This window comes from Heteronotia binoei, chromosome 2 (assembly GCF_032191835.1).
Source record: "Heteronotia binoei isolate CCM8104 ecotype False Entrance Well chromosome 2, APGP_CSIRO_Hbin_v1, whole genome shotgun sequence".
Classification (NCBI taxonomy): domain Eukaryota; kingdom Metazoa; phylum Chordata; class Lepidosauria; order Squamata; family Gekkonidae; genus Heteronotia; species Heteronotia binoei.
In genome coordinates this window covers 80,859,943-80,872,229 of record NC_083224.1, presented here as the reverse complement: position 1 = coordinate 80,872,229, position 12,287 = coordinate 80,859,943, and the positions used below count along the sequence as shown (strand labels likewise).

The 12,287-nt window shown below is 40.5% G+C and overlaps 1 protein-coding gene across 1 annotated transcript; it reads left to right on the top strand.

The window, feature by feature from the left end:
• Positions 1–391: 391 nt before the first annotated feature.
• Positions 392–8,098, top strand: TOMM6 (translocase of outer mitochondrial membrane 6). Its single transcript, XM_060231422.1, has 4 exons — positions 392–623; positions 4,317–4,578; positions 6,583–6,687; positions 7,731–8,098. The coding sequence occupies exons 2-3, from the start codon at positions 4,457–4,459 to the stop codon at positions 6,677–6,679; spliced, it is 219 nt and encodes a 72-aa protein (XP_060087405.1). The 5' UTR covers positions 392–623; positions 4,317–4,456; the 3' UTR covers positions 6,680–6,687; positions 7,731–8,098.
• Positions 8,099–12,287: the final 4,189 nt, after the last annotated feature.

Sequence of the window (12,287 nt, the reverse complement as noted above, 5' to 3'; positions counted from 1 at the left end):
GGTGCAGCAGCTACAGTGGGAAGCCGACAAGAGGCGGCAGCGCAGCAGCGTCGCCCGCTCCACCTCTGAGGTAAAATGAGAGAAGGGGAGGGTGGAGGCAGGGGGGAAAGAGAGCCACAGAATGGGACGAGTGCGAGCAGCTGTCCGCTCAACTGACGTTGCAAGTGGGGGAAGGGAGGCTGGGTCTGTCCTCCTCACCATCGCATTTGACCCAGCAGGAGCACTTTTAAGATCAACAAAGTTTTTTTTCTCTCTTCATCTGTGAGTGAGCGAGCGAGTGCGTGCTGGAGGTGAAGGGGAGCTATAAATGCCATCCTTTCTCACTCTCCTCAGGATTGTTTTCCCCAGCAGCACTGCACCTTTAAGATCAAGGAGGCTTCCCCTCCTCCTTGAGTTTTTCCTGTGTGGGGGTGAAGACTGTGCATGCTTCCCGCCCCCTTTCCTTTAAGATCAACAAAGTTTCCCCCTCCTCTTCCGTGTTTGTTTGTTTGCTGGAGGTGAGGGAAGGCTGTGCCAGCCAGTGTTTCACTTAACAGCAGGAGCACCTTTTAAGATTAACCAAATTTCCACCACCCCCTCTTCAGTGAGTGTTCTGGTGTGATGAGAGACTGTAAACATGGATGGTAAATTGTTTCAGTATATTTGGCTGTGTTCATTTTTAGTCTCTCTGTGTTTTAAAAGTTCTATGTGTTCTGAAATTAGGAATGCTTATAATTTGTAGTTTGTACATTTTAATTTGGTAATTGGACTACTATATTTTGTGCCCTCTCAGCTGCCAGAAATTGCTACTGAGAACACACCATTATAAATTGATATTATGCAGGTTCCTTTATCTTTGTTTTTTAAGGAAGTTTTGTCCACAGATGAATTTGTTTTCTAGTCATTGTAAATCAAATATTCACTAATGCAGCCAGCCTTCTAGGAGAAACAACACCAAAAACACCCCAAGGTCTTGGTATGTACAGTAATTCTTTACATCCTTTTCAAGAGTTTTATCATTTTTGCAACTGAATTTTCTGGTAATACAGTAGAGAGGAGACACTACTTTAAGGTGCCTCTATTTATGCTTAGAAGAGGAAAGTTTATTTCAAAATGACACCCTCACTCTCTACTATTTCATTACAAATGAAATGAACCTTTAAACTATTGGTTTCCCTTTTAAAATACTTATGGGATACTAATTATATATTTAGCATTTCTTAAAAGTTAGTTAAACTGAAGATGGAAATTTTAAAAATGTGTAACTGAAGAGCAATAGATTTTAAGCCATTCCTATATTTACTTCAACAGTATATTGGGTACAGTGTTAAGTCTATTTCTACTGAATGAACTTAACAAAATTTAAGCATATTGTGGTGGATTTCATTAAAAAAAGTAAAGGTAGTCCCCTGTGCAAGCACCAGTCGTTTTTCGACTCTGGGGTGACACTGCTTTCACAACGTTTTTATGACAGACTTTTTATGGGGTGGTTTGCCATTGCCTTCCCCAGTCATCTACACTTCCCTCCCCCCAGCCCTGCAAGCTGGGTACTCATTTTACCGACCTCCAAAGGATGGAAGGCTGAGTCAACCTGGAGCCGGCTATCTGAACCAGCTTCCACTGGAATCGAACTCAGGTCGTGAGCAGAGGGCTCTGACTACAGTACTACAGCTTTACCACTCTGTGCCACGGGGCTCTTAGGGCTCTGCTATGTCATCTTTTTCTCAAGATTTCACTGTCTCAGGAAACTTAGCAGTTCCTCTTCTTGCTTTCTTAGCCATGCATACAAAGGTGTGACTTCTCAATCCATATAGTGAGAATCTCAGAATTAATAGGACAGCTTATTCTGTGGGCTGATGTCTAACTAGCATTCTTTGATTTAGGCTTTGTAGAATCTTTCGGGCTTAAGTGCCGTGTTCTACTGGAGAAAGTTTTCCTTCCAGACGTTTCGTTCTCAGCTGCGGAGAACATCCTCAGGTGCTCTGACCTTCTTGGCTGCTGTGCATTGAGTGGGGCCAGGGCTGCTGGAGAGCTGCTATTTATAGGCTGGAGGGGCTGTGATGAAAGGGCAATTGGTTTGTGGATGTGCCCATTGTTTGGTGGGGCTTCCTGGAAGGGTAGTGATAAGGAAACTTGCTGTTGAATGTGACCATTGTTCTGTGTTAATTGCTGGGAGGGTTGGAAGGGGTGTGAAGTTAAGGAAGATGGTTGTTGACTGTGCTGATTGTTCTGTGGAATGTACTGGTTGTTCTGTGAATTTCTGCAATCTATAGTCTGTAGGGTGTTTTGCAGAGCTGGGTACCAAGATTGGTGGATGAAAATGCCTTCTTCCTTTCTTCTTCCTTTCTTTGATTTCTTTGTTATTAAATGGCCTTCTCCATATTTCTGAATACTGTTTATAAAACATAAAGGGCTGGTTCAACACTCTAGTGTAGTGGCTAAGAGAGTACCAAATCATGTGGAGAGGAGAAGGTGATAGGCATGTTTACCTCCCAGCTCACCCTTCTCCAGTGGCCAACAAAGATATTCCACAACCATTTGGAGAGGGGTGCGTGGGGAGAGACACAGTAAATCAGTTTTGCTAACTATTTGGAAACCAAAGAAGGGAACTACCTGGGGATCCTAAGCTTAAAAGGATAAAGTCTAACCTAGAGTGCTAGACTAGGGTCTGGGAGATCTGGATTTGAATCCCCACTCTGCCAAGGAAACTTGCTGGGTAACATTGGAATACTCTCAACCGCTGATGGAAGCAGCTTTGGGTTCCCATGGAAGGTAGGATATAAATTAAGATTGCCAACCTCCAGGTGGTGGCTGGAGATCTGCTACTCAACAAATGTTTGAGTAGCAGAAAGCAATGTAAAGAGATAAATTTAAATTTGGAAGGAGGAAGTGACATCACAGGAAGGGAAGGCGTTTGGGTGCAGTGTGCTGAAAGTGACGCCATCGAAAGAAGTGGAGCGTGGAAGTGACATCACTTGATCTTTGACCTGGAAGTGACATCACAGGATATGAAATCACAAAAGTGATGTCATATCCTGCTCCTGGCTCCACCCCCAAAGTCCCCAGATATTTGCTGAGTTGGACTTGGCAACCCTAGTCTAAAGATTAGTTCTATTTCTGGGAAATCCCCAGGCCCCACCTCGGCATTGGCAATATTATGGCATCTTCACTCGTAGTGACACAAAAAGGAAAGACAGAGAAAATGTCAGTTCCTGCTCCCCCCTCTCCAGGATAGCAGGATCAGCTTGTTACAGCAAAATGAAAAATGCATCTTGTAGTAGGTTCAAAGTCCACCAGATTCACTAAAGATAGTTTCAGAGGGTAGCCCATTCGTTCTGCAGTAGAACAGCTAGATTGGGGTCCACTAGCACCTTAAGAGACCTACAATATTTTGGAGTAGAAGCTTCCCAAACTCAAAGCTCTGTGTATGTGTAATAAGCTTCTGTGTTAAGTGTACACTTTGCAGAGTTAAGGCTGTCTTGGTATCTGACGATGCGAACTTTGACTCTTGAAAGCAGTGCCGGATTAAACCCTGCGGAGGCTCCTAGGCAGTCGAAATCTTCGGGGGCCCCTCACAAATTATTGCAGAATCTGAGTGCCCACCCCACTGCCCATGGCCCCTGCTGCAGGCACTTTCTTTAAAAGCCTCTTCTACCAAACTGCGGGGGAAAGGCAGAGAGAGGCAAACTTGGTGACGCCGGCAGCAGCCTCACCAGGCAACATGGGTTAAGAGCAGCTCAGGTGCCGGCTGCTTGTGCAGGCTGGGAGGAATAGAAAGGGGGAAAACCGGGGGGGGGGTCAGTCTGGGGCCCCCGTGCCTTTAGGGAGCCAGTGCCTATTTGGCTTAATTGTTAATCAGGCTCTGCTCGAAAGTTTACACCGGGAAAACCGTGTTGGTCTGAGGTACTACTGGTTTGTTCCTAGCAGATTTAAAGTAAAGGTAATCCCCTGTGCAAACACCAGTCGTACTGAAGCATAAAACGATTGTATCTTTAAGGAGCCTCAAGTTTCACGTTTTCCTTTATTTAGCTGCAGGTGGTGTAGGGGAGCTTTATTGTCGCAGCTCCGTGCTCCTGATAAGCGTCTAAGTGAGACAAGTGCTTCCCACCCTGTAGACACTTTGGTCACCGCTATTTTCTGGCTCATTCTGATGTAAGAAAATGCAATTGTGACACTAGATTTAAAGAGCGACAGAGTGCTCGGGAAAGCGCGAAGAGCAACGCAGGTGTATTTGAACAACGGGTTTTCGTTGTGGGATACGCGAGATCTCTCTGAATTTGACAGGGAGCGTGTTTTGCGGCAGTAATCAATTTGCTTTTCCGTGTTTCGTATTCCAGGTCTCTCCTCCTCATAGACCCGCTAGGAACTGAGGTATGAAGTATGCCGGAACTGACGTTTCTCTCAGCGACGACCGGAGAGCAATTCCTGCATTGAGAAAAGCACGCGATTGGCGTTGAAGGGAAGTGGAGTGGCGAGCATGGCTCCGAGTGGGCAGGGGGGAACCAGCGGAGGATCTTCCACAGCGGTGACTCCCGAAGGACTGCGAGGCTGGGTCCGGGGGGCCTATCGCTTCGCCACTGATCGCAACGACTTCCGTAGGTGGGTCTTGCTTTGCGTTTCTGAGGGAAGGGACATGACGGTGAATTCTGCCGGGCAGGAGTGTTTCTAGGGTGGGGTGTTCGGGATCAAGCAGAGTTCTGATGTTTGGTCTTTGCTGCTATTCATGTCTTAAGTAGCCTTTGCAGCGACTCGTATACGTTACAAGGGCAGCGTGTCCATCGCGCTAAGTTCTGGCATACTAAACGACAGACTCCTGAAATGTCTTAGAAGTCTTTTAACAATTTTATTGTGGCATAAATTCTTGTCACTTGAAGCTCACTTAAATAAGAGAATGATGTGTATTTGCATTTATCAGGGGTCGTTCTGTAAAATACGCATACAAGCATTGTCGCAGATAGAAAAAAGGGAGCCGGAAATGTTACAAAACAAGGCTTGAAGATCAAGCGAGGGGTGCGCATGTTGGAAACAAAATCGGTGCCTTAAAGGCGCTGTGCTGGTTAATAGAATGTAGATATGATCAGGTATGAGCAAAGAACTAATAATTATCGTATGGCAGTGTTATATAACCAGGAGATCCAAGGATTGGCTAGCAGCTGAAGGTTGCTAGCTAGGCTTGTTTGTGGGCTGCGAGCGCGCTGCGAGGTGTGACTGACCCAAGGTCACCCAGCTGGCTTCATGTGGAGGAGTGGGGAAATGAACCCCATTCCCCAGATTAGAGTCCTACTGCTCTTAACCACTACACCAAACTGGCTCCGAACAAAGAACTGTAGCATGCTTTAGGACTTACCATAAAACAATTTCTGCCTCCATTGTTTTCCACAACCGCTTCCTATGTGCATCTAGAATGAGAAAATCTTAAATTTTCATATTTAGTATATTGTGTTTTCAATCTCCTTTGGCAGGTAGTTGCATGCTTTTTCAGCCAACCCTTTAGGCTCACTCTGCCTTAATTTTAGCTTGAGAAGTGTTGAGATTTGGTATATATCTGAGGTTCCCACAAACAAACCTGGCTGTGGAATTCAGTGTTTTGCCTGCACTAGAACTAGGCTTACAAGTTGTTCTTGTGTGATCACTTTATCAGTATATTGTAGTCCAGTGATCTTCAGGTGGATTGTGGAGCCCTACCTGCAAGTTGTTTCCTGTTGCATGACTTCATGCCATATGCACCCCTCAAGTGATCCCTGGTGACACCTGGGGATGAAGGTGAACCCCAGTTGTGGAAAAGTTAGAAACTACGATTGTCATTCAGTTAAGGACATGACTTTCTCAGAATACCTCAAATAAATGGTTCCTTTGGCCCTGAATGTCTATAACGAATATTTAGTATTTTTTAATAGGGTTATAGTGAAGTTATTGAGCTGTATGTCTCTTCCCATTTGGGACACATCTGTGGTCACTGGCCAAATGTGCTGACCTAATTGATGTAGTCTCTGTAGCTGTATTCCTCTGTATAAATAATGGTTTTAGGGTTTGTGGAGTTTGTCTGGTCTATAATTGTGGTTCTTGGAATAACGGTTTGCCACATTTTAAAAGAAAATTACTTTATTTCTGATATGTTTGTGTATAAACAGAAGATGATGAATGTTTAAAGTTCCTTGTGCAGAGTCTGTCTGTTATGGCAAAAGTTGATATCCAAGAGTATGCTGTGTTTTGCTTATTGCTCCACTTGATCATATAATTTTTTTTTTTATAAATTTCAACAGTGGGCGACAGAAAATAAGCAGCAGGAGCAGACAAATGCATTCCATCTTTGTGCATACTTCATTAGCTACAAGAAAGGAGGGAGGGCAATATGGACATTTTCTAATCTGCTTGTCTTTTCCCTCAACAGGTAGCAAAGAACTGTGCATCCCCCTCCCCTGCAGCTTTGGCATATGGTTAGCCATTAGGTAGACTGTTCTGCTGTGATTATGTGTCACTCCTTAACATTTATGTCTAGTATTAACATCTCTAGGCAGGCAATCTTCTGGCAGGCTTGTGTGTAAGCAAACAGTGATATATGCTGACCCAACTAATCACTAAACCTTCTCTGATTTGTTTCAGGAACCTCATAGTTAACCTGGGTCTCTTTGCTGTGGGAGTTTGGGTATCCAGAAACTTAACAGATATTGATCTGGTGACACCCCAGTCCATTGCATAGCAGAGAAGGTGAGTAGCCAAGATTATGTGGGTGGTCATTAAATCTGTTAAACATCTTCATATTGTATGTTAATTTACTGCTCACCTTCTACCTATACATATGGACTGGTATCTGAAGAAGTGTGTGTGCACACAAAAACTTACACCTTGAATAAAACTTTGTTAGTCTTTTTTAAAGGTGCCACTGGACTTTAAGGAAATTTCCAAAATCTGGAATTTTGTCCTAAAGAAGGCATCCTAACAACACAGTTCGAAATGCATTTTGCCACTGAACAACTCAGAATCACTTTAATTGGACTTACCTTTGACTGCCATTCAGTAGTTTCTGTTTATTGATGGTAACTCCATACAGAAACAAAATATTAGTGATCCTTGTTGATAAAATTTCTCTGGCGTAACCTAAACAAAAGTGCTAGAGATATTCTGAATGCTTGTTACAATATAGGTCAAGAAAAGAGCTTGGTAAATACCTTACATTGGTATATATATAATGAAGGTATTCTGATGTATGCTTCAGTTCCCCAAGTCTGCCTAAAATTACCTTGAATTTTGTGTTCATGTATGCATGTTAGCAGCAACTGCAGTAGCTCAATCCCCCCCCCCATGACAATGTATAGCAAGCAGTGTTGTATCCCTCCTTAAAATGGATGAGCTTGAAACACTCACCTGTAATTTCTTTGTATTAACCAAATATTCATGCACAGAATTTATTTCCTGGAAGGATGAGAAATTATGGAAAGCACAAAGATTACTAGTATTTCTGCATCCTACAAGTCCCCTCCAAATTGCTACTTCACTATGTTACTATTGGATATGAAAGGGTTTTTTTGGGGGGGTGGGGGGCCATTGCGTAGTGTGTGTTTTAGACATTAACGTTCTCCAGACAAGTTTACATGGCAATAAAAGCTAGAAATTTGAAAATAAACCTGGGGTTACATAGAACTTTTAACAGTTGGCGGGGGTTATACTTTTTTTGAAGGGAAACTATTAAGTTGTCTATTTGTGCAAGACAGCATCAAATTTAGTCCTCTGTTTCTTATACTTGATTACAGATGAAAAGAAAGTAGACCAGCATCAAGTCTGAGGATTTTCCTTCTTGCTGTATGACTACATGAGCTGTGATGTTAGCTTCCATGTGGTGCCTGTTCTAAAGAATCTGAAGTAACAGCAGCACTAGAAGTCTAATTCGAATAAGGAGGATTGGAAAAAGTCACTGTAACAACATTGTATAAACTTATTTTCGGAAAATTAAGTTTGTGTGCTTGGAAACAATAGCTGACTCCAATTGCAGCCTAGCACCATGTTGTATTTTGCCAAAAGCTAGTTTATTTAAACCATGTTAACTTTTGCGGATGAAACTGATTTATGTACTAAGAATTTTGAATTGATGTATTAAATAAAGATATGCCAGTGCATTGAATTTTTTTCTTTTTAATAGGAAATTTCAGCTTACAAAAACAAGGTAAAAAGAGTAAAGATTTACAAAAATCATAAAAACATGATTCATATTTCACACTCAAAAGAGGAAGTAACAAGCCCCAGTCTCGTGTTTAAGTAGGACATTAGCTATCCATAGGGGAAGTACATTTTAAAAGGCCTAGGTGAGCCTGAATTATGAACAATTTTCTGCCAGCATAAAGGTTGTGTGGTGCTATGGATTATGATTGATGACATGTGGAAAATGAACTAGTGTTGCATAGCATTTCGGTGCCTTAGCTTACTTTCTATTGCCTTTGAAGTTACAGGAAACCACTTGCTAATGAAGTTTGTAAAACAGGAATCAGGATGCTGTTTCTTTCAGAGAAAAATACCACTACAGCGATCTTCTAGTTCCTTTATATGATGGTTATTAGAGCAATTTCTTCTTTGGGGGGGCACAAGAGTATTTCTATTTAAGACTTCAGATTCCATCACAGGGAATAAGAGAATACATCCTACTAGGATGAAATCTGCCTGTCAGAAACAGTGATATTATTTGAATGGAAAGAAAACAAGATAATGCACCTTTTAAAAACCCTTGTCTTTGACAGAAAATTTCAATCTGCTGCTTTACATTTTTTGCATGGTTGGTTGATTTTATATTTGCAAGCTATTAAATCCATATGAAAGAGCAGTAGCTGCATTTAAAAAAAAATTATGCAGAGTTGGTATGAGCCAGCTAAATGAAGTTAAAAAATCCATGTCCTCCCTAATTACTCTAATAATTTTTTTAAAGCCTTGTAGTAAAGACTGGCTTAGCCACTCTGCCAGTGTCTAAAGTATATCTGTTTAAGTAATTAACAGCATGTAATAGTAACCAAAATGACTGTGGGCATTTTTGTCAGATTCCTACAAGTCACTAGTATCTGTACTTAAGACGACCCCCCCCCCCCCCCCGCAAAAAAAGATAAAATGGTGCAGACTACTTTTTCAACACGTTAGTTGTGAGAAACTTTGCACTAAGAAAATGCATGGCTTTGTAGCACCTCTGTTAAATCTTTCATGGTGAAGTGATATTGGATGGTGCTACTTTTTTCTGAAGAGTTCTCTTAACCTATCTTTGTGCCCAATGATTTCTGAAATCTACTTTGCTGAGCACTTCAAAAATAGCAGCTGTCTACACAGAATTTGAAAATGATGTAATCTGCTTGCTGCCAATTACTTTTTAAGACTAGCATTCTGCTCTTAAATTATTGTATCTGTTGGATCAGGGTTAGGATTGTAGCTTTACAGTTGGTTCAAAATATGCCTGATTTTTGAGTGTGTTGTGTTTGAACTTAAGTTAAATAAGTTTGTTGAATTTAAGATTTAGTTCTAGCATTCAATATTGCCTTTGAATGTTTCACTAAGCAAATAAGTTTTATGGTTCAGTAATGTAAAATTTCTAATTATCCTTGCAATTCAATAAGGACTATTTATGCTTGTTGTCTATATGTACTTAGGGATACTGAAGCTGGAGGCAGCTGGCAAGACAGTACATTCAAATAAGAGGCAGCAGCAGCTGAAGGGAGCTAGATACCTTTCTTACTAGGTGCTGGTAGGAGAGAGGAAGCTACAGTTTAAATCTACCTACCTTCCTCTGCAACACCTGCCAGTAAGGATAGTAGATATGCTCCTCTTTTGTGGTTTACTGATTACCTTATTTCCTGCTGTCCGTCCCAGTAATGTCATGCCAATGTGTTGACTATTGGGATATTGCAGATATTGTTTAAAAAAACATTTCTTCAAAAATCTGGGAAGTAACTGTATGCATGTGGCTTATAAGAATGTATTCTACAGTTTGAGCCATTTGTTAAACCCTTAATGGGATTAGAAAGTCTGTTCCCCCAAGGTTTTACATGCTGGATTCCTTAGTTACAAAATAGTTCTTGGCTTGAACCGAACAGCACTAGATGCCAAAATGTTAAATTCATTATTCAGTCTAATGCATTTCTTTCACAAACCAGATTTATCAAACTATTTGGGGTTTTAAAGGAGATTTGTAGGAATAGAATTTGTAAGACCTGCTTACTTGATTCAAAGTTTCTGGTTACAGTCATGAGAATGAATATCCTTTGAAAGCACTGAAAGGTAGTGAGGGAACTGAACTGCCTTGTACCTGTGTTCCTCTCCTGTGATAATTAACAGGACATCTGGATAGGCAGAAGCTGTGAATACTACTCTCACTTTAAACACTTGATTTATAATTCTTCTAATTAACTGTACATTTTCAAGTCTCTTCCCAGGCTGCTGTATATTAAACCTAAAAAGAAAGACATGTTCTGCAAATGTACATCACAGTAATTTTGCTTTACTTTTGAGGGTGTGTTCAAAAATTTTTTCCACGCTGCACTGTGAGTTAAATGTACTCTGTCTGTTCATTACTTCCTTCAGTAGTTGCATATTGAAACACTGCAACTGTGCTTATACCTTCTAGTTGAGGCAACAACATATTCCTAGATACATCTCAGAGCAGTTTTTGGCTCTCATATATAAAAAAAACAATATTCAGTAGATACTGGATTCTCTGCTAAGCATTTTTACAAAGTGAAATTTAGTTTCTCTAAGCCCAATTGTACATATGCATTTTCACTGCTGTAGTATTATCTGCATCAAGGAGTAATCAGTTGCTTTTCTATTAATAGAAACTCTGTAATAGTACCATGGTAAAGAAAATAGTTATCTTTGCAAGGCACCAGTGATTTTATAAGCCTTTTCTTAAGTGTTGTTAAGAGGAACTTTTTACTTTCCAAACCACAGATAGTAAGTACTTGGCGAAGTACTTGCTTAGAGAAGTAATCCTACTTTGAAAAAGTATTTACTGACCAATATTTAAAATAAAACCCAAAATTATCTGCTTTTGAGCAAGTTATGTGCATTAGAAACAGTCTGCAGACACACAGTAAGATACAACAAGTTGCTGGTAGAAACTTTTTTCCATTCACATACAGATATGAAATGTTAAAAAAGCCAATGGTACTAAAGTATTGTAAAGACACAAATTTGGGAGAACAAAAAACACCCCAAAAAGTAAAACTTGTGTCCCATGCAAAATGTAATTAGATACAAGGCACCAATTTTTTTCCTTAAAAAATTTGTTCACAAAGCTTTATCGGTAGGCAAAACTAATTCCATCCCAACTCACTCCATTCATACAAATTATTTCCAGTCTGCAAATACTGTTTGAATGTGGCTGCAGTTTGGGGTGGGGTATTGGTTGACAATAAAAGCCCACTTGCTGATTTTCTCTCCGACACTCATACACACACCAGATGGAATTTTACAATCAGAAAGAGGCCTCTATATCAAAGTATATCACAGAACATTTATGCTTTTTAAATGTCTCATGAGTCCATAGGACATATTTAACACCATTTCCATTTTTTCCTACATTTTAACATATGGGTGTGCTATGGTTTCCCTGAAGTTGACAAAAACATCTAGTTTGGAAACAACACAAAAGAATATCACAATTTGACAAGCAATATGCTGGGCTATTGTCCTAATTAATTTGCATGGTTTATATAATATTTTCCCAACTCCCATTGTGGGCCTCAAAAAGTGATTCTGTGATAATATAGTCTTTCCTCACAGATTTAAAGACTGAGATGAAGTTAGATAATGCAGGTTGCAGTTTAGTACTAAAGCTGAGCATGAACCAAAAACAGGTCAGTGAATGCCTAGGGTTACAAATACTGAGGACAATTTTCAAATATCCCTTTATCTGTTTTAAAAGATTAAAGATGGTGAGATTCATGGCGAAGCCACTTGTTACACTAAAAACGGGGTTGACTCAATGGCAGCATCCTGATGCAAGTTCTTTCCCAACTCAAGCCTTCTGTTTTTACAAACCATGTACATTCTCTTATTGGCAAGGCAAGGAAACGCACAAGGTACAGGTTTGTCTAAACATAAGGAGAGGAGAATTTGACTTGGCTATTACAGGCAGTTCTGTCCTCAAGCAAAGGGAGCAGGCAATAATGAAAGTGCTCCAAATTTACTGAAGGAGCATTATTCATTACTTAAATTTTGGTCAGTGGCTCCTTGCACTTTCACAGATTGCAGAGACTTTGAAATAATTACATTAGGTTAATAAAATGCTTACTTCCTTAAGACTCCTTTAAAAAAACATGATGCACTGTATTTCATTG